Source organism: Parasteatoda tepidariorum, chromosome 4, assembly GCF_982258835.1.
Source record: "Parasteatoda tepidariorum strain Cologne lab strain chromosome 4, Ptep-v5.0, whole genome shotgun sequence".
In the NCBI taxonomy this organism is placed as follows: Eukaryota; Metazoa; Arthropoda; class Arachnida; order Araneae; family Theridiidae; genus Parasteatoda; species Parasteatoda tepidariorum.
Genome location: NC_141758.1, coordinates 71,179,777 through 71,206,735, shown reverse-complemented (window position 1 = coordinate 71,206,735; position 26,959 = coordinate 71,179,777). Strand labels below are relative to the sequence as shown.

Genomic DNA, 26,959 nt, shown 5'->3' with positions numbered 1-26,959 from the left:
CAACTATTGAGTTATGTTTATATTTATATTCCGTGCAATGCAAAACAATATAATATGCGGAAAATTACTCTTAAACTACGAAGATAATCATATCAAGGAATAATTGATTAATACTCTGAATTTTTCCTTAGACAATGCATTCTTTTGAAGTGAATACTTCTAATGTCCCAGCTTTTCTTATAAAGCTGTGGAAGTTAGTTGAAGACCCATCATGCGACGATTTAATTGCCTGGAGTGATGTAAGTTTTGGGGTTATTTTGCCATTGTACCTATTTTTCACTTTTTGTTGGTAATTTATATGTATCATATAAACCCGATGCATTTGATTTCTATAGATTTTTGTTTATGAATACCGAGTTTAAGTTATATAACTGTATTGCGCACATTTGCGAAAGACTTGTTACCTTCCGGCGATTAAATGTATTTATATATTTCCGTGAAGTGACATTTATGTTTAACTAGAAGTACGTTTTCTAATATTAAGCTTCTTATCTTGTTATTGAAATTGCTTGTTTAAATTTGGAAAAAGGAGGCAAACTTATATCCATATAATAAATTCTGCAACATTCAATAGATGCTAAGAACGTGATAAGTTTCAGCTCATTACTTAATGTTTTTAATTGACAACTTATAACTCTGTTTATAAGGTATACTACATGTTAGCTAGAAATATGCTTCAGATTTCTTTCAGAATTATTAAAAATATTCCATTGAAAGTATTTAGGTCGATGCTTATTGTTTAAGCTGCATTATGATTCTAATCGATTTCACAAACATTGATGTGTTTTTTGTTATGAGTGGATTTCCGCGTGATGACAACTGGAAAACAAGTTCGAAACTGATTAATAGCTTGAGGAATTTTAACTTATTCTATAACAAAAGTTTATAATAATAAGAATTCTTATTTCTTTTGATCATCAACAAAAATATACAGCCAATTAAGTTAATTATCAACACTATTTTAAATCAGTGTTTATGAAATTAATAGTTCAATAAATTTTACAAATTAATACTAAACTTTCAGCTTAAAGGGCCAGTTTTGCTTGCTTAGATAAAGAGTGCACTAGTTTTTTTTTTTTCCTAAAGAAAGCCACAAAGAAATACTTCTGACTTTTGGGAGCATTTATAAATTTAGTTTTTATACTAACTAATAGTTTTATTATTCCTTTGCCTAAGAGCATCAGTTATTTATCTCAAGAATTAAGAAATTTAATGTAATTACATATATATTTTTTTATTAAAACAAAAAATTTTACACATTCTGTCTTCTAAAGTTAAATTATGCCAAGTTAACATCTTTCTCTGTAGAGACATTAATTTTTATATATTTTTTGTAAACATAATTTATTTTTATCTTAAACTAATATAAATAAGTTCTTTAACTAAACCTGTTTTAAAAATGTTTTAGTTAAGGAAAATTTATGTTAAAAAATCAAAAAAAAAAAAAAAAAATCATGAACATTTGAAATCTTTTGACAATTTTTATTAGTGCTTCCTCAATTTTAGATTAATGATAAAAATTTGGTTATTATGTAAATTTGTTTGCTTATGTAGCTTTGTTCAAATAACTTTTAGTTTGAAGTTAGAAGGCCACACATTGACCATTCAAAAGTTCTATTTTGTCCTCACACCACCTTTAACCATCTTGTTTTAATTTTTCTTTTTAATTATTAATGAATAATAAGTTTGATTGTATGTATAAAGCAAGGATGCACGTAACTTTTTTTGAAAGAAGGATATGGGGAAAAAAAATGACCTTTCAAGGAAGGTTATATCTACAGCAGTTCTGCTGTACTCTTTTTCTTCAGGAAAAATTTCTAGTTCATTGTATCTTGTTTAATCTCTATCTGTTTAGTTAACATCCAATTCCTTGTTGATTAGTCAATCTAAGATTTCATTTAATCTCAGATTATAAAATGCTCATGCTCATATTTGCGATATCAAGAATGTTATTTCAATTTAAAGTGTATATTGCATAGAGTATGAAAAAACATAAGCTATGAAACAAAAATTACATTGCAATGAACTAGCATTCTTCCAATTTATCAATTCACTCAAATCATTCCTCAAAAAACATTAGCCAAAGCAACAGACAATTTGTGAGATTTTTTCATGTCTAACAGTGTTATGAACAAAATAATCTCAGAATAAAAATGGGTCACTCCTTGCATATAGGCTATTTTTAGGTAGTGCGAACAAGAATAAAAGTAATAAATATCTAGTTTTATGTAATATGATACAGGAGAATGTACTAGACAAGAATATATATATATTTAATTTAGGGGATAACGTGGTGTGGGAACAATAATTTTAGTTTTAAACATGTTTAAAATCATATTTTTTATGTATGCAGTTTTTAACTGGCTTAAAAGATAACAAAGTGAAGCAAAAGAGAAAAAACAAACATCAACATCTTTAACTACATCACCATCTCTTACAAAATTGTCATTTTCCCACAGTGAGGGAATGACATGGCTGCTACGCCACCTGGAAAACTGGGAAAAGTCAGGGAATTTGGAAATTGTCCAAAAAAAATCCGGAAAATATAGGGGAATTTAAAATTTTTTAGTCAAAATGTGGAAAAGTTGGGGAGTTAGATTTAGTGAGGGCTAAGCATGCCATCTTTGTACCAACATTTCCCATAGAATACATTTTCTTCACTAGAGTTTTGTTTTCGTCCATTTGGCATGGAACATAATTTCACAAAACTATAACATACCATGGCTTTGTGACTTAAGACTTTCAAATTGAAAATGGTTATTGGTTGCTAGACTTAGTAACAGACAGGAGGGTGGATGGACTTCAGATTGTCTATTCTTATTCTTGATTAAGAAATTTATTTGGATAAATAGTGTTTTACAAATCATTAATGTTTTCTTATGTAAATTTTCTTAATCCTCTATCACCAAAGCTTGATATAGGGATTATTTAAACTTGTTATTAAGAACTCTCGAGAAGCCTGGGGATTGCTGTTTCACATGTAAATTATAAAGCACCACTATAATATCCTGGGTTTGGTTCAGATTTTGTTTTTAGGGCCTATTTTTCTAAAGAATGGAATTTATTTTTCTGGAAATTTCTTAACACTCAGTTTTTATAATTTCTTAACACTGTTTGTGTAAAGAACACTATTTATATAAAGAAATTTCTTAACACTCAGTTTATATAAAGAAGATTCAGTTTTTTTTGTTGTTAGTTTACATATTTTTTTAATTGTTTTTGGCTGCTTCAGTATGGTTTTTCAAAGTGTTCAGTGTGTGATGATTTTATTATAATTTTACGTCTTTTGATGATAGTTTATCAGCAATTATTTATATTTTTTTTTTTGCTCTTTTAACATGGTTTTTCTAGTTCAAATATTTTTAATACTAATTTATTACATCGCTTGAATCTTGATTTTGAGTTATCACTTTTTAATGAGTTCGATTTGTGACGTTTTCATCGTAATTTCACATTGTTTTATAGTTTTTTCTAGAGTTATTTATAACTTTTTCAGCCTTTTTTGCATTGTTTTTCAAATTCTGATGTTTTTAATACAATGTTATGATTTTCGGATTACGTTTTTGATTTATCTCTTTCTGATGCATTCAATTTGTTAAGATTCAATTTTAATGTTACAATGTGTCAATAATAATTTATTTCGATGTTATGACAACATTTAAATTAAAGTTATCACTCTTTGATTCGTTCAATTCATGATAATTCCTTTGTAAATTCATGCTTAATATTAAAGTTATTAATAAGTAGTTTTCAACTGTTTATGAAGTAATGCACATTTCAAATTTCAGAATGGTTTAAGTTTCATCATAAAAGACCAGGCAAAATTTGCCAGTGAGCTGCTCCCTCAGTACTTTAAACATAGTAACATGGCAAGCTTTGTTCGGCAATTGAATATGTGTAAGTAATTTTTTTTTTTATTATTATTATTATTTTGAGTCTTAAATAGTTAATTACAAAATGTGATAAATCATTTTTTCTTTTATTTCTATCGAATGTTATTTTTAAAATATAAAAATGAAATAAATAAAAATAAAACATAATATTTTATTAAATAATGATTATCTTCTAAATGTTTTTTTAGATGGATTTAGAAAAGTTATGAACTATGAAAGATCAGGATTAAGGACTGACAACAATGAGATGGAGTTCCAGCATTCTTTTTTTCTTAGAGAACAAAGTGATCTTCTAGAACATATTAAAAGAAAGGTTTTGTATTTAATCTTAACTATCTGATTTTTATGCACCCGTTCCACTTATTTTTCGCTGAGATATTTTATGTAATTTCGCACCCTACAATAATGGAAAAGACACTTTTTGAAATTTTTTTTTAAATTTCTCAAGAAATACTTAGAGCATTATTTTGCAAATTGTAGAGGTTAATAGTTCATGCGATTTTTCATACTTAGCAATAAGGACGGTTAAAGCAGATGTTTGAGGGACTGACAATAAGTTACGAAAGCATTTTATTTTTGAATACTCTGTGCCAGAAAATCAAGCAATAAGTATGTAACTTATATCAGTTATTTGCAATGTTTTGGTTGTTATTTGTAATAACTGCTTAAAATTTCGTCGACTTAGCTTAAATATTAATAGAATGGATATTTTTATAAAAAGTGCTTTTTTTTTAGTCTTTCATTTTTTTTGCTATAACTTTGATAAATATTCAATAAAATTAAACAAAATTTTTGGAGAAATTTAAAATTACTTTAAAAATTGTTTTAAAATTTGAAAGAAAAATGAGTTTTAAACTGTACTACAAGATATGATCATTTAATTCTTTTATTCTGTGCTTGTGTGAAAAAAATTAAAAAGATTTTTTTCATTAATTTGTATTTTATCAATACTAATGAAAAAAGTCTGATTTAAATATCTTATAAATTTACAAACTTTCAAGGAATATTATAAATAGTTTTTGTACTTTTTAAAAGAAAGCTTGAAACAATACAAGTTTTTTTTTTTCTTCGAATTTCATTATAGATTATTATATAGCATAATTTGCATAGTTTACAAAATTAAATATGTGAAAATTTTGTTTTTTCCAATTGCTTTTCCGTGAGCTAAGAGTGAAAGTCTAACAAAATTTTAAAAAGTAATAAAAATTTTGTTTTTAATAAACGATATTTATTTATGGTTATTGTATATATTTACAGATTCCAAATACAAGAGTCATTGCTGAGCCTCATTCAAAATCAAATGCTAAAGATATATTAACTGATCTTACTTCTATTAGAGATAAGCAAGATAGTATGGATAACATGCTTATGAAAATGAAACAAGAAAATGAACTCCTGTGGAAAGAATTAACTAATATGCGACAAAAGCATAAACAACAAGAACAAGTTATAGAAAAAGTATGTTAGAAAATTTTTAATGATTTATTTTTTAGAATGAAATTATTTTAACGATATTTATTTTGTGTAATATATTATTGCAGCCCTTGTTTTTTTTAAGTCTTTTAATTTTATATTTGTCATTACCTAGATGCTGTATATAGGTTAATAAATGTATATCCGTAAGATGCTGCAGTTAAAAAATTTCAAACAGTTCTGAATTTTAAACTAATTTTTTAGCTTTTAACATTTTATTTTTGTTTTATGATAGTTATTCAGCCAGAGCTCATTCTAGGCAGGGTAAACAGGGCACAGCACCCTGGTGCCCTTTTAGTCAAAAGAATTCACCCTGTTGCCCCTGAAGTAAATTAGTGTCCTGATGTAATAGACTCCATACCCTTTTTGCTCTTAACCCTTCTTTATTTTTTCCCCAAACTCTACAATGGATTTCTTAAACTTTTGTTATTTTTAACTCTTTTTATTTAGTTTGTCATTGCTGTCAATACATAGATTTATATGGGAAAGGAAAAATAGCCATCACACCCCCTTGTTGTACATGTCTTTGAAAGTTTGCAGTTACTTCCACTATCATTAAATCATAATTATTATTAATCATATTATTTATTAAATCATAACTACAGACACTCAAAAATATACATTTTTTATTTTATTAATATATGCATGCATTTTAAATAAATTACTAAGCTAATTAGCTCATTAACTCTATATATATGTCAATTTATTAATAAAAATTAGTAATTAATATGATCACTTTGCTACTTTTAGTGAAGTAAAAAAAAAAAAACTAATTGACACTAACTAATTGACAATGTTATTTAATAGAACGTGTAAAACCCATATAAAGAAATTATTGCCTTTTTAGAATAATAATGCCCTTTTTTTCTGCCTAGAATGAGCTCTGATTCAGCATTGGATTATAAACTTTAATTTAAACGAAATAATTTTTGAAATCTTAATTCATTTAGAAAAGTAGATGCCATATTTATTAGACTCTACATATATAAATTTAAAAGTAAATCCGTCTTGGTTGAAGTAAATAAAAATTAGAAAGCAAGAAGTGAATTTAATTTAGTTTTGCAATAAACTACTTTATGCTTTTGTATTGTTTTAGGAAACTCCCAACTCTTTTTCAAAGTAAATTTTTCAAGACATACTTCCGAGACTTTTATTTATCTGAAACTCTAAAATAATTTTCTACCATTTTCATTTTGCAACGTGTTCATGCTGTGTGCTTTAATAGTTTACATGAATTATGCAACAAGTTTTGATTTATAAGGGTTCAGTTTTGCAATTATCTGACAACACGATAATTACAGTTCTTGATGTAAAATAACTTCTTACTGACATCAGAGATTCTACTTCTTCTTTCAATTGTTTCAGAGATCAGAGTTTTCGATCGACAAGACTTGTAAGTCCGCGGCAAGCCCAGAGCCACAAAGCTGAATTACATTATGCCTTACATAATCAGGCGTTGGTGAACTTGCAGACTTTTTTCTTAAAGTAAATGTGAGGGTGGATTGAATGATGTAGATGCTGACAATGAAATTAGGAAACAAAAATAAATACAGAAATGAGCATTTTCAGATTATAGGCAAAATAAGGCAACCAGACCTCCCACCAAAAGTAAAATTTTGATTAGCTGATTCACTTAAAACAAAACTCTGATAAAACCTAACCCTATACCAACCAAGGACAATCTTTAAAAAGGAAAACTTAAAAAAAAACAACCTAACATTCTAATCTCATATTCAGATACGAGATAAGTCAAAACTAAACACATCACATCTGAAAAAACTCTAATCCTTTAGATAAAACTCCGATGATAAATTCCATGATTCCCCAAAACTCTCATGTAGCTACACTTGCACTGACAACAAAAGTACCTGAAGTACTTCTTGCCAATCAAGCTGTTTGCGGATAGTTTTTTAATGAGGAATTGAAGTATAAAATTAATTTTGTCGATTTCTAAGTAGTTATAAAGTGAAACAAGAGCAGTATTTCAGGGATATAACATAAATTTAGATTTAATCAATAAGCAACATCATTCAACATAAGAAGTATGCTGGTTACCCAATGGCAGAATTTTTTTAGGTTTTCTGCAACAAACCTCTCTAGCACTAATATCTTTTTGCAAGATGATTTTAATAATAGCAAATATACATGTTACTAACTAAATTTAAAGTAACAAAAATGTTGTGTTTACAAAAAAAAAAAAACAACCTATTTGAATAAAATAAAATTGTAATTAATTTTTAAATGAATATGTAATAATTTTTTTTAATTCTATTATCATGGGTGAGATTCTCACATTTTACTAAACAAGAAAACACACTAATTATTTCCTTTTCGAATTTCGTAAATCATGATCATATAAAAAATAAATAAATTGAAAATCGTGTAATCCGTAGCAGTGACACCTGAAAAAAGTTCAACTGCGAAATCACGGCAATTAAATATACCGCATGGATTAACGAGAATATTGGCACAAAATGAACGTGTCAAAGAATGATTTTCAGAATCCGCAATTCAAATTTCGCATTCCGTTATATTGGTATATTTCAAAAATTCATAAGAATGTAAATAATAAGAAATCAGGATTTAGAAAAAACAAAGCAAAAATTCGTTGCAATAACTGTTTTAAAGAACGGCTGAAATAACTTGTGGATTAACGAGAATATCGTCGCAAAATGAGTAGTTAAATAATGATTTCTGGAGAAGAAAAAAATCTTCCAACATTTCTGTAGAAAAGACATTTTTTACTTCATTATTCTATATTTTTCATTCTTCTGATATAAGAATAAAAAAATCATGAACATTTCTTTCCTCTCTGATGTGCGAAAAAGGCATCTTTAATTTTATAATTTTAGAGATAAAAAATTTCTGTAAAAAACCAAAATTCTTTACTATTTCTGAAAAACGAAAATTCTTTACTTCCGAAAAGATGATTCTTCCTGCAAGAACTCTATAATATTCTGCGACAATATTGCCGCGATTCTGCCGCGGGAGCTGATTATATTCTCTTTTTTCATTAATATGTTTCTTTCTGCTAAATTATCAAGCACCTTTAAAACTAAAATAAAGATTTAGGATGCTTTGTAATTTGCATAAATAAATAAACTCTATTAAAATCACAACATAATTTTTTTTTTATATATGTAAAAACAGAGTGCTTTTAATTTTTCGTTTCTGCTTAGTTCATAGCTGAGCCATTGCAAGAAAAGAAACTTTTCTTTACATATGCATACATATTAATGTTTTATGTTATATAGATTGTGTTTTTGAACTTTGCATTATAATTTGCCTGTTTTTTCAGATAACTGAAGATTATATTTCACAAAGATTCGGAGATTTGAATATCATGGGCTGCATTACTTCTTATTTTCAAAATGTGTTAGTGCAATGGAGTTTAAGTGAATAGCTCCCGGGTTTCATTTAAACTCTCAAATCTTGGGTGGTTTGTTTTATCTATATTTAAAATTAATTTTATTGAGGAGTACTAATATCCTTTAATTGCAGTAGGAAAACAGCACTAGTATTATTTTATTTGAGAATAGTTCATTTATTTCATTTACGTTTTGAGGTTTGTAAATAATTGAAATAATAAATATATTTTTTTCTAACTTTGTTTTATTAACTATGCTTTAAAAAAACCATTGAAAACTTTTTTTTTTGTCTTGGTTAATATATTAGTGAAGGTTTGAGTATAATACTCAAAAATTTTATATTTGTTAAGTAGATGAAAGATAAATATATAGTAGAGTAATCACTTATAGTTAGCAGTTTTTAACCCAGTGATAACTTTTATAAAAGTTCTGCATTTTAATTATTTCATTTGTTCGTTAAAAGATATGATTATTTTACTGTTTATTAAATTTTATTCATGAAACAGAAATAATTTTTTAAAATGTTTGATATTAAAATATCTAAGCTTTGCATCATTTTTATAAAAACAAATCAAAATTTTCCAGTCTTCCAAAAAAGTTTTTTGAATATCCCTATTCTATGTGGGTCATATTTGTTTATAATGCATTTTTTCAGGTTTATGTGTCGAGTTATGTCCAGCTGTGGTGCATTTGCACCTGATTATGTGACAGGACCTGGTTGTTTACAATAAGTTAAATAATTGTACAGTAAAATTGTTTTATTTGCTGCTGTGTCAAAATTGTGTATCATGTTTCTGAATTCGTTAATATTAAACAAACGGGAAATAAATAGATAAGAGTTGCTTAAAAGAGTTGTAAAAAAAAATTGCTTAAATGAAACTAAAAAATAAATTCTTTTTAGAGCTTAAAATTACTAAGTTTTTTTTCAGTTTTTCTTTTATTCTAATGTGTTCTGAAATTAATAAATGTGTTCTAAAATTAAGTTTTAAACATTTTTCCTTTAAAAGAAAATCATTTTATTCATGTTTTGTTCATCAAATTAAAATTTCAAAAATTAATCATATCAATTATTTTATTTGTTTGTTATGTTGTTTTTACATTACTCATTTGTGTTTATACCTTAAGAAAATTTCCTGTTGCTATATTTTTACTGAGTTGTAATGGGGAATTTTTTGTTGTTGTTGAATTTAATTAATAATACAGTCAATTCGCTATAACTCGAAGTACGATAACTCGAATATTACTATAACTCGATTTTTTTATGAGGTCCCGACCCTTTTATCTTCAATTTCATGTTAATTACTCTTGATTACTCGAATTTTACTCCCTTTAACTCGATTTTTTTTGGGATCTTTTGAAGCAAGAAAAAAAACCTAGGAGCTGATATCTTGTCCCTTCCTTTGCAACACACACACAATGTCTTTCGCACTCTTCATGGAGAAGCTAAAGCTGTCCCTCTTGAAGTATGTGAACAGTTTTTAAATGAAACGTTACCAAATTTACTTCAAGGATACAGTTAAAATGATGTTTTCAATATTGATGAAATGGGTTTATTTTTTAAATGTCTTCCAAATAAGACTATGATGTTTAAGGATGAAAACTGCTCTGGGGGTAAAATGAGCAAGGAACGTTTGACTGACCTAGTTGGAGGAAATGGGTCTGGGACAGAGAAATTGCCCTTACTTGCTATCGGAAAATACCGAAATCCCCCGATGTTTCAAGAATGTAAAAACGTATCCTTTGGATTACAAGTCTAACAAAAAGTTTTGGATGACATCAGTATTATATGAAGACTATGTAAGAAAATTGGATCAGAAATTCTTCGCTAAGAAAAGAAAACTGATACTCTTTATGGATAAATGCACAGCGCATAGTGATCTACCAAATTTGAAAGCAGTAAACTTGCAGTTTCTCCCGCCAAACACAATAGCAAAGTTGCAGCCGATGGACCAGGGTATCATAAAGTGCTTCAAACAGTCTTTTCGTAAATGGCTTGTCAGAAAAATGATCTTAAATATTGTAAGCATTTAGAAGATTTGTAATTAATAAGCATTAATTAAATAATCCGACAATATTTTGAAAGTCCAAAACCGAAACTAACGGTAAGTCGAACTTCCGATATGTCGAAGTTTTTCGTCAGTCCTATCAGATTCGAGTTATCGCGAATTCACTGTAACATAAATTATAAATTTTGTAAAGCATTTTTTTTCAATAAATTATGGTAATATTAAATAATTGTACTTTTTTCTGATAGGTTATTCATTTTCTGGTTCAAGTTATAAGGAATCAACCTGTAGGTGTTGGTATACAAAGAGCAGCGAGAATGCTTCATGACAGTCCAAGTTATAAAGGAAAAGCTTCTCAGATTACAACTGTTGATTTCCTCCGAAAAAATCCTGAATGCATAATAGTAAGTATTAAGCACTATTTTACATTTTTTTTCATTTAGTTATTTTCTTTGTGCTGAAGTATTTAGAGTACTTTTGGCTCCTTTTTAATTTTTCAAAACAGATAATATACTTTAAAAAAAGTATTGATTTCTTGCTTTCAAATATTTATTTTCAATTGTAACACATTTCTACTTTTATTAGTTGTTAAAATCTATTTACATTTAACTTAAGTTTTCTTTTTATAGTGATAGAAAAAATATTGAATGATTTGTTAGCTAAGTTTTTTTGTTGTTGTTGAAAGTTGCTTTATTTAAAGGCGTTGAATTGTTTAAATGCATCTTATATTAATATTCAAAATATTATAGAGAAGTTTCAACTTTGATATTAATGAGTTATTTTAAGTAATAAGTGTATAGTGGAGGAAAAATTTAACATCCTAAATAGTTATTGATATAATTATCAAATTTTCACTTTATAGGACTCAATCTTAAAGGTTTGAAGAAAGTGGTCAAAAATTTGGAAGCCTTAATTTTACTTTTTGCATATCTCTCAACATCTTGGAAATATTTTAAACAAATTGAAAAGTTTTATACTCAATTATAAAATATGATTATCCAAAGGTGTGGAAAAAAAACAAAGAAGTGTAAAAATTATACAATAATTATTTTTTATTTTACAAAATATACAAAATGGTCAAAAATATTTTGAATTGTATGATATAAATTTTTTACATCCTTTTAAAGTATGTGATTTTAAATTATAGAGTTAAATTAGTTGCCTAATGTCTCACTAATAAAATTTCAAAGAAGTCGTTTCGCGTGCAGATCGTCGTGCTACTGAAGCGGGGTTGCTATCCCCTTTGCAGAGGTTCAAAATTGTGTCTTCGGCATGTCTTCGGATCATCCTCAGGGATGTTTCCCGGACCGTCGCCAATAGCCCATTGTGCAGCTCTAGTGCAACGTAAATGAACTACAACAACATCAAAGAAGTCATATTTTGCCATTTTTATTTTTCAAAAACTATTTGGCTTATTCAAATTTTGAAATTCATTATTTAAAATTATGTTTATTAAATTGAGGTAAAATAATATATACCTTAAAGTCCAGAAGCAGAAAGTGCCTAAAACTGTGACGTACGTCGCAGAACAAACGAAGTCCTGCAGAACAATTTGTATCTTGAGTAAGTGACACAAATTTTAGCCCTTCGAAAGATTTTTAAGGTTAAGATTTTTATTTTAATGTTCGGACCTTCGTATCATAGGCATTTTACTAGCACTAGGTTTCCTAAAGGAAGTCATTTTGACTGCTTTTTAACTGCTTTTTCATTTGCAAAAAATGTACAAATAATAATGCATAAATTAATATTTTCCTTCCAAGTGAAGTAAATTTTTTTATCGTTAATATTTACTAATAACTTGTTATATAACTGTCAATAATATAAAAAATATAAGAAATTAATTAAGCAAATTCTTTACACATTAGTTATTCTATCACAATGCAGTCATTTTGTTTGCCTTTGAGCAATATAGGTACATACTAAGTTTCAGTCTTTCTAGTGTTAATAATTCATCATCGTCTTTATTAAAATTTTGTGTTTGCCTTGGTTTAAAAAATAATGTAGTGTATATTTTAACGTAAAGTTGTCTTTTTTTCGCTGTAAAATGCTTGCAGAACATTAGTATAAATTAATAAGTACTGTTGCAGAACATTTGAAAATATTCTGCTTATGGGCCTTAAAGTACGAAATATTTTCTCCAATAGTTAGTAAAATAATACAAAATTAAAAATAATTATATAAAATAGTTTTTTGCATGGGAGTCAATTGTGTGCAAAGCGTTTTTTGTTTACTTTATTACTTCCTGAGTTATGGCAAAATACACAAAAACTGAATTTAATATTTTAACTGTTCTCTGGTCTTAACTATTGGTTATACATTTGCAGATTAGAACCACCTTCCATATTTTAAGTTGTAGCAAAAATCCAAATTTTGGAAGATAGTGCATTTTTGCGTCTGAATTTATAATTCAAAAGATCGTAATTATTAGCACATTTAAGATTAAGCCGTTGAACCTTTAAGATTAAGTTCTGGTACAGAAAAATTCCATCATTTGATCAAAAGTTATTCAGGGTGTTTTTTAAAATTTTTTATTATTTATTGCCCTTTTTATTTATCTTGTATTGGAGGTTATTAATTAAATTGTGTAGTAAAAATGTATGATTTATGATTTTACATGTATAATAATCTAGCTGTACAAAAAATAATTAGCTTGGTAAAAATTTGATTTTTCAATATTGCTAAAAGCATGAAGCTACTGTGTGCATCAACTCTTTTTTTTTTTTTTTTTGATTTATGATACTGATAGTGAGTCTAGTCATTGACTTGACTCACTATCAGTATCTAATCAATCATTATATATTTCATTATATCATTATATATTTTAGGTCCAAGATAAAAATTCCCCTATACCTGTCATCCATGAAGTTGAAGAATTTGAAGTGGAAGAACCTTTAAGTGTTGAAACTTGTAATACAGCCTCTTCATCCAAAACCCTTACCCCAGTCTCCATTAGCAAAAACCCAAACATTATATCTCTTTCTCCTGCTATCAACCCTCCTAGAGAAAATAAAAACTCAATTAATAATACTAATGAAAATCTACTTGAAACCTCCAGTTTGAGTAGTTCTGTTGAGTGTGGACTACCTTTAAGTATTCTGGAGCCACTGCAGACAAGGTAAGGTTATAATTTAATTTCTTATTTAAAAGTTCATTATATGTGAGTTTTTTTTTTAATATAAAATCTGGCCACTTCAATTTTAATTGCATTTCTTGTTTTAATAATTTCATTTAAAAGACAAAATTTACACAGCATATATAAGAAATCAAAGCAGTGATTTCTAAAAATTTTGCCAAGTGATTTGTATTTACGTGATTTAAAAATTTTGTATCGTAATTTGTATTTTCGCCTTTTTTTAAAAATGAAATATCACGATTCATACTCACACGATTTTAAAATCCAATATCGTGATTCTTGTAAGAAGTAAGTTTTCCTTGAATTAATTACTCTAAAGGTTCTGCGTTAGTAGGTAATTTAATTATAAATGTTAATTCAAAAAGTTATATGAAATGTAGAACCTATATGGTATATAAATTGATATTGATTTTGTCACATAAAATTTTCAGAGTTTTTACCTTTGTGCCACAACCTTTGTGTCAAGCATGATTTCTTTTATATACGAGTGTCTTTAAAATAATCGGATTCTTGTTTATGTATTCTAATTTATTTTATTCAGCTGATTTTCTGGTTTATTTTGTTCCAGCTCCCCAACTGTTAATGCTGATAACAATGAAGAATCAGTTTTAGGTATACCTCTGGAATACATAACAGCCAGTGATGTTGCTAATGCTTTTAATGCAGCTTCAAATAAAAACATTATTACCATGCCTGCTAAAAGTATAATCAAAAATGTAATCTCAATTCCAGAGAAAGAGGACTCTAGTGAAGTTACAACAGTTCCTGATGGAATCAACATCTGTAATGTTATAACGATTCCCGATAGTAATGACATTAGCCACAATATTAAGATTCCTGAAGATAATGATATCAGTAATGTTATTTCAATTCCTGAAGGAACTGATATCGGTAATGTTATTTCAATACCTGAAGGAACTGAAATCAGTAATGTCATATCTATTCCTGAAGGAAGTGATATTAGTGATATTATAGCTGGTGCAAATTCCCAAAAAGTAAAAAAGACTTGTAATATTCCTGAAACTACAAAGTCTGATAAAACTGAGAACTCTTTAGCAATTTCAGATTTCTATGATCCAACATCTTGCCTCATTGACTTGAAAGCGAATTCTTTAGACAATATAAGAAGTCCTCTTAATGTCTCTTCGAAACGTGATTTTATGGATCCATTAATGTCAGATTCTTTGAATACTCCTCAAGTAAGTTTGGGTGAAGAGGTAGCACCAGATTTCACTCTTGCAAACTCTCAAAAGGATGCTGAAATGAGTATAGCTGAACGGGAACATGATTATCCTATATCATCTGTGGCTTCTAATTCAACTAAATCAGATAATTTGAAGTAAGATGCATGTTTATGAGTATATTAATCTATTGGGATAAATAAATACATATTTAACATGGTATTATGTGTAAATGAATTCGCCGAGTGAAATTATAAAAAGAAAATTAATAAAATCAGTAAATTTTTGTTTTTCACCACTTCAATTTTTTAAGCGGAAACTTTGCAATCTCAAATTCTTTGACATTAATCCTACATTATCAAAACCTCTAAAATGAGGACTTAGGCATAAAAGAAATACCTATTTATTTCTCATAACTTTTAAAAACAGTACAAACCAAATCGGTAAAAATCAAAACATCCTTTTATGATTGTAATAGTTTTATCTTTCACTGTGATTGTAATAGTTCAATTTATTTTTCAACTAGCTAATTTACTTTAATTAATTTACTTTTATTTGCATAGCATTTAAAAGAATTTATAAGGATGATAGATGGATTACGGTGCATATAAAATTTTATACCTCAAGAATATGCTAAATGATGTCAAAATGTTATCTAATCAATATCAAGATTTTCACCTTAACCTTATTGATTTTATTAGAAAAATTTGAAATTTTCATGTATTGCTAGTTGCACATTTATAAGAATTTTTGTTAATAACTTTGAGTTAATTAATATTTTTGATATGTTATTAACCTCCTAAGCTTTAGTCCAGGTTTTTGCAAACCTTCAAGCAGTGTCTTTTTTTTAAATCAGAAAATGAGTAGTAATCTTATAATATAATCCAAAGAAACTGATTTACTTGTAATAAGATTTTACTTGATTAAAAATCATTATTTGCTTAATAACGGTTGACATGTTTGAGGAGTTTAAAAATGTTAGCTGTTCTTTCCAATCTGTATATTTTTTAAGTGATTGGGCAGTAAGCTTGTTTTTCAGTGTCAGAGTAGTTTTCTATACAATTTCGCCCTGGGGTTCTACATTTGGAGAGTTCTACATTTAAACAGAGGTTCAGGATCTGAGTATATGAACGGTTTAATTTAATAAAATAGAATGCATTCCAGAAATTTATTCATTTAAAAAATACTTATGGTTAATAGTATTAAATAAGTTGTGATTTCAATATATTATTAAAAGAGGAAGGTGTAATCTTATAGAAGGTTTTAGTGGATGAGGGATACCTGTAACAAGATAAAAATTTTAATTTAATAAAGTTTACTTTCACATACCTTTTTATTTTCTTAGTTAATCAAATTTAATGGTGCTTCTGTTACTGTGTTTTGCAATTTCTCAACATGTATCTTCTCTTTATGTGGCAATGGCTACATTTTTTTTACTTCATTTAAAAACATAATTGTCTTTTTTTATTTACTCACCATGTAAATTTTCTTATACCATGAAAAGATTAGCATATGTGCATAATATCAACCAATTATTATATCAATAATTTTATTATCCTATATTATAATATCGTATAATTATATTGTTTTCATTTATTTGTGTGTTTTAATTTTTAAAAAATCTGAACAAAAGAAAAAATTTAAATTTTTTTCCTCCTGAAATAGAAATTTGTTTTTACTATTATAATTAGGGTATATTTTCTAGTTTTCTAAATAATAAAAATAATTCTAAATCCAAAAATATATTCTAAATTTGAACTGTTGTCTTATTTTTTTTCTTTACATAAATTTTTTAAAAAATTTAATATGTTTAGCTGAATTTTAAAAATTAAAACTTTATATAATTCTATTAAACTTGCATGAAACTTAATTTTTATAAATTGGTTGCTTAATTTCATCAGATATAAAAAAGCATGTCTGTAATTTATTACAAGTTGTTAAATCTTTTATGTAATAAGAAGACTTATTTTTAAGTATTCTCTGTTACACACTTAAAAAAAATAAGCTTTTATTTTATTAGTTTCATCAATGACTAACATTATCAAGCTACTTGCCTGATCTTAAAATATTTCTAATCCATCTGTAATTTGATTCACTTCTAACAATATTCAATGTAATAAATGTAGTTAAATTAACAATATTGTAATTTTAGAGGACGTTCATGGGAAGAAGTTAGTGACCGAATAGCTCATTCTTTGAAAGAGTAAAATGAAAAATTGTTTATCTTTTATTAAATTTATTTATGAGTGTTTACTTACTTTGAATCTTAACTATTTTTATTTTAGAAATACTTTTTCAAATCACTTGTTGATTGTCGAAGAAGAGTTGAACAGGCTTCAAGACATTGCTACAAATTCTTGGGATGTGGATACAGATAAATTATTAGGGGTATGTTTTGAGAAAACAATTATATTTTCTCAGTAAATCTAAATTTAAGTTAAATGTTTGGGACAATTTTTTAGGTATTATAAAATGTTTTAGTGTAAAAACATTATGTAGATGTTAATAGATGTATTATGTAGATGATAATAAATGTTAGTTTTACTTGGTGTGTAAATTAATTTAACTAAGCTATAATTGACCATTTGATAGATATAATTTTTATTTCATATATAGCAACCAGTATTTTTAAAATATTTGGTAATTACTTTTAAAAATAATTGCATGGTAGTAATTACTTCTTTAACTATTAGCAGCTGTTGACCTTTAATTATTAATATAAAGATTTTCTTTTTATTACTATGTTAAGTTTTAATGTTGATAACCAGTTGGCGTGATTAACTTACAAAAATTATTTAATTTTGTTAGAATGAATGATAGTTAGTATTAGAAAATTAATCACATTGACCTTGCCACGTTAGACACTATAAACCCTGGAAGATCAGATAAAATATTAAAAGATATTTTTAGATATAAGCTCCGAAATAGCATAGAAGATTTTTAAAGTCTAGATTGCTAAAAAAAAATAGTAATATTTGAATTTAAGTAATCGACATATCAGAAAAATAAATTAATAAAGTTGTGAAATTTAAAATTTTTCTCACCCACTCTCCAAAAAAATGTTTTTTTTTTACAGCAAAATGACTTTTGGAATTTTTTTTAAACAAATAAGTATACTTAAATAAAATAAACAAAACTTATTTTTGTTTTATTTTTAAAGTTAGAAGCTACAAAGCCGCATTATTTAGCTTAAACTTATGATAAACACAGTAATAGCTTTTCAATTTTATGGAGTTGCCTTATTTTTTTTCTTGAGGTTAAAATTTTATCCCCTGTTGGATACTTCTTGAGTTTCTGAGTAATTTTTATATTGTTGCCATTACATAAATGAAAAAAAAATAGTTTATTAAATTTTAGTGATTCAAAAAGCAAAATTTAAGCTTCATTTTTTCTACAATATATTTACTCTTTAATTTTTCTTTTATGCTTCTAATAAGTTAGTTATTATAACTAATAATTTTTTATATTTAATTGAAAAATATTATTTTATTTGAAACTATTTGTGTGTATTCTTTTTAAATTTTTCTTTTTCTTTTGCAGTTATTCAGTTCTGATGGCATGGTGAGCAATGACTCATTTGTTGATCAATTAACTGTAAGTTCCTTTAAACTATTTTATTATATTTCAAATGATGTAGTTTTAGTTTTGTTATCTTTTGGGCATTAGTCCTTGCTATTTCTAAATTGTTGACCTGTTTATAAAAACTATTGACTGGAAAAATAGCCTACAGCTAGCAGATATATGCACAATTTCTGCCGGATTCATGTTTGGGGTCAAAAAATTTAAATACAATTAGTCTTTATATTTTATTAGCTATGTGTCTCAAAGCAGCATCAACTAATTTACAAGGTTATTAAAAAATGATTTTAGAGTTTGAAAAAGAAATAGTCAAAGTGTAATCTGTTTTAATCCAGTGTTGGATTTCTTCTAGGACTTCTATACAATTAATTATTAAGCAATAAGTATTATAAGAATATTTTAAATTTAATATAAAAATAATTTAATAAATAAAATTATTTATTTTCCTACTAAAAAATGAAAAATTTACCTCATATACACTACAATACAATAACGGAGGAGACACAATCAGTTTTTTATGTTTTTTAAAATATTTTTTCTAAAATACTTAAATACTATTTTGTAACTTTAGAAGCGTTTAGTTCATGTGATTTTTCATACCTTGCAACAAAGTTTAAAGCTTTCAGAGGCTTGAGAGATCAACAATAAATTACAGAAGAAAAGTATTTTTGAACATCCACTGTCAGAAAATGATGCAATAAACTTGTTACTTGTATGATAATTTTATTTGTTTATTATAACTACAAACAAACCAAAAAAAAACATAAAAGAAAAGTTTTATGTTTATGAAATAAATGGCAGGATGCGTAGCGTTTTTAAAAAGTGCTTAAAGGTGCTTATTTTAGATTTTCGTTTTTCAAAAGCCCTTAAAAGTGCTGTTTTTCATTGGGTGTTTTTAAAAAGTGCTTTATTTTCCCTTTTTTAAAAAGAGATTTTTCCTTTACCATGTTGATTTTCGCTATGAATTATGCACGGATTGCTACGAAAAGATGCAGTTCACATTGTTCTATCCAACCTTTTCACAATAAATTCAACCCCAATCTGTTTTGGCGTATTGTCAGTCCATAGCGTATGAAAACGCCATTCGCTTTACATCATTCAAAATTTCACGATTCTTGACAACTGTCAAAAACAATGCCAAAAGTTTTTTTTTTTTGACATGACAGTTAAAACAGGATAAAACTGTCAATTGTCAAAAACTTTCCAATCCTACCTAATTATATTTTTTGAAGTGCCTAAAAATATTTTTTGAGTGCTTGAAAAGTGCTTAAAAGGTGCTTATTTTTTGTTGAATAATTTCGCTACGCACCCTGAATGGACAACATAAAATATTAAGTAATGACTTGAAAGTGTATGAGATGTAATAAAGAAGTAATGAACTTGAACATTAATAAGTTTATATCAAATAAAATTTTATTGAAAGCAAATAATGCAAAAATACTGATTATGCAAAAAAAATGAACACATTTATTTATTTAAAATGCTTGAAAATTTTGGTATAAATACAATCTTTTCTTCTCAGTGCAAAAAATAAATGTTTAATATTTGTAACAGTCACAGAGTGCTGTTTATTTTTGGTACACTCGCAAGAAAACAGAACATTGCTCATTGTTTTAAAGCCTGCTGACACTTTTGGAACTGGTTTTTATTCCCTTTCGCCTTTATTATCTTTTATCACTTTGCACTTCTTCAGCTTTTGCACCCGTTTCTTGAATCAATAGCACCACAAGTTTCAATATTTTCATAAAACTATAATGAGTCCTTATTTTCTTCATCATTAGTTACTATTTTTCTTCTTTTTTGTTTCAAAATGAAAAACTTTGATATTGTGAAATGCCGGTAGAATTGCTGAACCATAGACATATTAATTGGCTGGTTTCAAAAACAATTTAAATATGTATTACTATTAAAATTTTAAGAATAGCATTTGTGATGGACCATTAAAACGTGAAGATACACATAGGAAATAAAAGACGCAGGAACGATGGATCGAGGTTCAAATGCACAGATTAAATTTGAATTTTATTTGTTAGTTTGAAATAAAAAGGATAACGGTTCAGAATAAATGCTTCAAAATTTGTATTCCAGAATTTGAAGTTGATGTGTATTATTTTTAACAGTTAAATGTTTAAAGTAGTTCAATTTATTATTTTCTCTATCCATATAAACTCTTTGTTTTTCTATTTGCAGGATGGCATATCTATTAAAAAAGAGCCAGAAGATATTTTAGGTGAGATATCTATTTATTCAAAAATTACATTCCTTCAACATAAGTTGGGTATATAATTTAAACTGTTAAGACTTTTAATACTTTATTTAATATAGCCTATAGTATAGACTTTTATTTTTCAAATGACTTATATTTTTTTTATTATCCAAACACAGATTGATAATATGAAGATTACAGTATGTTTCATTTTGACTTAGATAAAATTGAAGAAAAAGTACCTTGAAAGTTGGAAATTTGGTCTCATAATAGTTCAGATTGACCTTTTTGAAATATATTAAAAATTAGTGGAAACGGGGAGTGTAAACTCAAGCTTATCCCTTGCAATATATTACATTTTAGTATATTATATAAAATTATTTTATTAGTATATGTATTCAAAGAGAAGAAAACTTATTTCTGGTTAAAAATGTATTTTTAATAATTAATTTTTTTTCATATTTTTGTATTATTGTTTTTCATTAATGAGAAATACTATTAAAAGTTTCTTAAACCTCGCAAAAATATAATGTAAATGTGGTATATGGTATTTTTCTTGTTTTTTCACTTGGAATCATCCTATAATTGATTAAGTTTTAAATTTAAATTTCCTAATTATTATAACAGGTTCATGAAACATATACAAAGATTAAAGCAAATTGAAAAATTAAAAGTATACAATTTTACATCTGAAAAACTAAAGGTGGAACTTATTTAGACATACTTTTCCTTTTTTGTTATGTAAAATCATATAAAAATAATGGTGTCTCCTATTAACTTTATTCGTTTGGGCTGATATGAGAGAGTTCTTTTTTTAATATATATATATATATATATATATATATATATATATATATATATATATATATATATATATATATATATATATATATATATATATATATATATATATATATATGATATATATAGTCGACACTCTTTAGTACGGCCTTCTATTACAGTGACATTCCCATTATTATGGCTGATATATAAGGTCCTAATTACTTTTCCGTAGATGCAGTGTTATTTTAATTTTCGTTAGAACATCCATGCTGAATCATTCCTTAAAATATATTGACCAAATTTTAGTCATTTGATTTTGAAAGAGACTAAAAGAAATTATTTAAACCACTATTTCCTTCGATGTTATCACACAATAAATGCAAAACACCTTATATATATATATATATATATATACATATATTTTTAATGGAGGTAAATTAACATGACCTTTTCTTATTCTGCATCCTAAGGAGCTGTAATTTTTGGTCGTTTATAATCTGTGTAATTTTCTTATCAAAGAATACAATAAATTTATCAATCATACTTTATTAAGAAATATCAGTCCCCTTGTGTGGTTTATTTTCGAGTTAAAACTTTATTTTTGCAGTTATCTTGATGTATGTTCTTTATTGAAAATGGCATTGAATCAAAATTTACCGCTAACCCCCATATTATTCACATATTTTTCACTTTTTGAGCATTATTTTGAAGAATACTTAAAATTAATACTTCATATATTAATGTAGAAAAAAAGTTGCATTATAATAAAATTTCCTTGATTGTTACAAAATTATTTTTGTAGTAAAGCATTTGTTAGCAATTTGTTAATATTTACAGTATTTTTGTGCACTCACAATATAACAACCTTACAATGTAAGGTTTCTTTTCATTCGTACCATTCGAGTCATTATATTGATAGTCCACTATTTATATATATATTCAATATTTTTTTTAATGTTAATTTCAATATTTTATATTCAAATTTAACTCAAAACTAATTATAAATCTTTATTTTTTTCTTCCTATTAGCACTTTGATTTAAGAAAATGGAAAAAAAAATTTTTCACATTTAATTTCCTTGCAATTTTATGACAGTAAACTAAATTTCCTCCCACTGTCCTAAAAATTTTTTTTTGAATTAAAATTATTCCCAATGAATAATAGCCTATCATGAATTTCTCTATTCTAGATGATGAACTTATCCAATTAACCCCTCAAATGCTTGGAGTGGATATAGATGAATTGCGATCACCTTTTCTTGATCAATTGGATCAATCTGACAATCTTCCTGACATATTACCTGATAAAAAGCCTGAATTGCTTGATGGATTAGAAGATACTGTAGACCATAATGTAATACTTGAAGAATCTGATGTATTTAATAACGGCGAGACAAGTTCCCCTAATAAACGTCGTAAAAATTCCAAAACAACTAAGGGTAAACGCCGCAAATTAAAGTGAATTAACCGTATTTCTGTTTTTGCTTTGGGAAGTATAATAGCACTCAAGTTCAAAGGCATGCTATGCTTAAAATTACTCCAGGGTTATGATGCACAAGTTGTTTGTACTAGTTACATTTCAGAGATTTGTTTCTCATTATAATGTTATGTCTTTAGACTTTGTAAGTCTAAGTTTTGTTGTAAAAGTTAATCTTCAATTTACTATTTTAAAGAAGTATGTGTTTAAATGGTAATCACAATAAATCTTTTTTTGGATTTATATGTTTAAAATCCTTGTTACCTGAAAAGTAATTAAGGGGAATGTCTTTCATTTTAGGTATTTAACAAATGGAAAATCATTACATGTATATAAATTTATTGCTGGTTAGAAAAAATCGACTTTCTTAATTTATTTTAAACTTCAATAACTCAAAGTAGTAGTGTAAGTCCAGAAAAAAAAGTGGAATTTTCAAACTATTTTCGCATATTGGTATAATGTTTTAACAAAGGAACATTTTTTTAATATTATTTATAGTAAAAATTTGTAGTTTAGGTAAAATTTAAAAAAAAAACGAACTTTTTGAGATTTTTTTTCTTTTAAAAACTCTCCAAAATGTTTGAGTTCACTAAAGACCACATTTTCTATAAATCAGTGTGTAGTCCAATGTTTAGTTTGCCATGGATCAACCAAACTTTAGCATAGGATTGTGAGGGACATAGGAAGGAAAACGAAATTATTCATATAATTTGTTTAATATTTAAATTTATATTAAGAGATTTGCAGAGGGAATTTAATAAGTTTAGGGAAATGTTTTTTAGAACTCATCTTACAGAAATTTTCAGGAATATCAAAATTTTTAGTAAACGTCTGCCTGACGATCACAAAAATTGTCTGGTGCCGCTGATGTAAACTTTTTTTTTGGGGGGGGAGACTAAGTTTTATTACTTTACTTAAAGTAGTTAGAAGAATAAACTATTTTTTTTTTAAATGTTGCATTAAGATCACTCAGTAAGAAGGACAAGAACCAATAAAGATGAATATAAGGGATTCAGATTAGACCCCACTGCTATATATGATGTCTGATAGCTATAAAATGAAAATAACAATTTTTTCCCCTTATTTTTTAAATTTAAGTATGGCTTTTAAAAGAGTTGCGAACTTAACTCATAAAAGAGGTTTTAACTACCGTAAAAATGGACAGAAATTATGGGTAAGTTTCTGGGTAAAATTATTTTTTCCCCTGGAAGTCTTGGCTGAAAAATAATTCAAATTAACAAAATTTCCAAGTTGTTGTTTTTTTTAATATTTTATTTATTCATTTATTTTTTTATGAAAGAAGTCCTTCTTAAAAATTTTTTCAGAAGCAATAATTACTTCTGATAATAAAAAAAAATGACTTATTGAATTTTGATTAATGGAAAAATAGTCTTAAGTTTTAGCTTATGCATTTGGCTGGAAACTTAAACTTGTCTTAATAGAACACTATACTAGTGTATAACATAGTGTTATATATTTATTTTATTACATTTAACAATTTCCGTTACAATTATGAGTAATACAGGCGAACAAAATTTATTGGAAAAATAGTAGAATTAAAACCCTATTACCCAGATTGATCTTAAAATTACTATTATTAACTCAAAAATCGAGTCACAGTTATTCGAGTTATTGAAGTTTGATTATTATTTAATACTTTTTGTTAAAATTATTAGTAATGGTATAAACAAACAAAATTAAAAAGATTTATACTGAACTTTTCAAAGTTGCAATTAATTTTATTCCGAATCGTTGGAATTAATAAGTTTCTTAATTGTCAGAACTATTGAATGGGAAATCATTACTCATAAAAAAAAAAAAAATTTGCCAGCGAGAAAAATGCTATTTTTATTATGTATGACTTTTTGTTAAAGCTCTAAGAGACATGTATTTATAGAAATATCTAAAATTGAATTGAAAAAATTTTGCCAGCCAGAAAAATGCTATTTTTATTATGTATGACTTTTTGTTAAAGCTCTAAGAGACATGTATTTATAGAAATATCTAAAATTGAATTTGTTTAAAGTAAATTTTTTTTTTGAGTGAATGTATAGATAAATTATATAGCAGATATATAAGATTGAGTGCAAAATTATTACTTGTATGTTAATTTAATGTTGAAAGATGAAAATTCATTTATTCCCATTTTAAACAGTAATAATATTTTATCAGTAATATAAGCATTTGGTTTTTAAATGCAATATCAGTAATGTGTGCAAATATTTTTAAAATTAAAATACATTAGAATTAATTAGGTTAAAATTGCCATAACTTTTTCTAAAGTCTGTATACATTTTATAACAGCTTAGTTAATGAAACAAATCAGTGTTTTTAATATGCCTTCTACTTTAAAGTTTAAGCTCTAAGCTTTGAAAGTTCATTGATATTAATTAATAAAATTCCTCTCGGGGGCTATTCTAGTTTAGTCTAATTTTTCAAAACATAACAAATTTATTGCATTTAGTGATAGACTTAGACGTATTAATTTCATTGATATAAGTATTTTCTATGAACATTTTCTGTACTTATTAAGAATAATATTTGTAAAGTTTTTTTTTCTACATATTTTTTGTACTTAGCTTTATTATTTTCTGATAAGGTAAAACTACAATGGTAACTATTTTTGTTATTCGTGTTGGTTATTGAGTTCAATATGAAGAAATTAATGGAAATGTCAGGTTCCAAATAATATGTGATAAATCCTTCATGGTAATTAGAGATATTTTTAAAGATACATTAACAATTTTTCATTGTATACATGAAAAATAACATGATATTATGGACAAAATTTCTGTAATTGTAAGGTAATTTTGTTTCTGATTTCATGATGTAAAATTCTGTTTCCTTGCGAACTAATAAATATTTTAAAGGAATGGGTTGTTTTTATTTTTATCCTTTTTTTTTCATTATTGAATAAATGATGAAAATATTTTTTATAATATATATTTTATTTCATTTTATTGTTTATAATATTATTTAAAAAAATTTGAAATAAATAACTTTTTTAAAATACAGTAAACTCCTTGATTATCTGCGGAATTGAGTTACCCACAAAGCACAGATCAGCGAATTTGCTGATAATCTCCTAAATGCTTAAAAAACGCACCATCAATTTTTTAAATATAAATGATACATTTTAATTTCTGTTATTAACAATTATTTTCACATTTTCTTCAGGGTTGCCATTCCGCAGGGATAACAGAGAAAACCTGGAAAATACAGGGAATTTAAAAATCACCAAAATTAACTGGGAAAAGCTGGGAATTTTGAGTTTTTCTTTAGAAACTGGGAAAATACAGGAAACTTTGTTGTTTTATTTTCGTCTTTTGAAAAATAGTGACCACTCAAAGGGTAATTTAAGGAAGATATTTCAGCTATACTAAACTATTTCATTTACTGTAGCATTATTTAAGTATGTTCAGCTGTTCTTTTTTTACTCTGTTTTTACAACAATTAAAACTAGTATAGTTAGCCCAATATAGCCCATACAAGTAATTCTTTCCTATTTAATACATTGTGTATAATATGTGCAGGGAAAGTTTTTTTCTCCAGATTTAAGTGGCAACCCTGTTCTTATAAATTTTTTTCTTCATTTCTGTATGAAAAAGCCTGTTAGCTTTTTTTGTTTTTTCTTGGTATTGGAAATGCAGGAGTCTAAAATAAAAAAGGCACAAGCAGACTTTTTTAACTCTGTAGTTCATACACTATTGGAAAAAGAAAGCACAAAACAATGTTCAAAACACCTGAATTAGTTCTCATTAAATTTTTGACAACTCGATATGATCAGTAACAAAACTAAAAATAAAAAACCAACAAAAACTCTGAAATTATGTACATGGCCCATAAATTATTTAAACTCCT

At 26.3% G+C, this 26,959-nt stretch overlaps 1 protein-coding gene across 2 annotated transcripts; it reads left to right on the top strand.

The window, feature by feature from the left end:
* On the top strand, nt 1-25,971 carry LOC107448491 (uncharacterized). Of its 2 annotated transcripts, XM_016063690.4 has the most exons (12): nt 1-239; nt 3,789-3,897; nt 4,082-4,206; nt 5,151-5,351; nt 10,989-11,144; nt 13,566-13,855; nt 14,442-15,212; nt 17,207-17,257; nt 17,340-17,442; nt 18,595-18,648; nt 20,824-20,863; nt 22,812-25,971. In XM_016063690.4, exons 1-12 carry the CDS (start codon nt 135-137, stop codon nt 23,081-23,083), a joined length of 2,277 nt encoding a protein of 758 aa, XP_015919176.1. In that variant the 5' UTR covers nt 1-134; the 3' UTR covers nt 23,084-25,971. The 2 variants fall into 2 exon arrangements, with proteins under 2 accessions (XP_015919176.1, XP_015919177.1); XM_016063691.4 differs by lacking the exon at nt 17,207-17,257.
* Nucleotides 25,972-26,959: the final 988 nt, after the last annotated feature.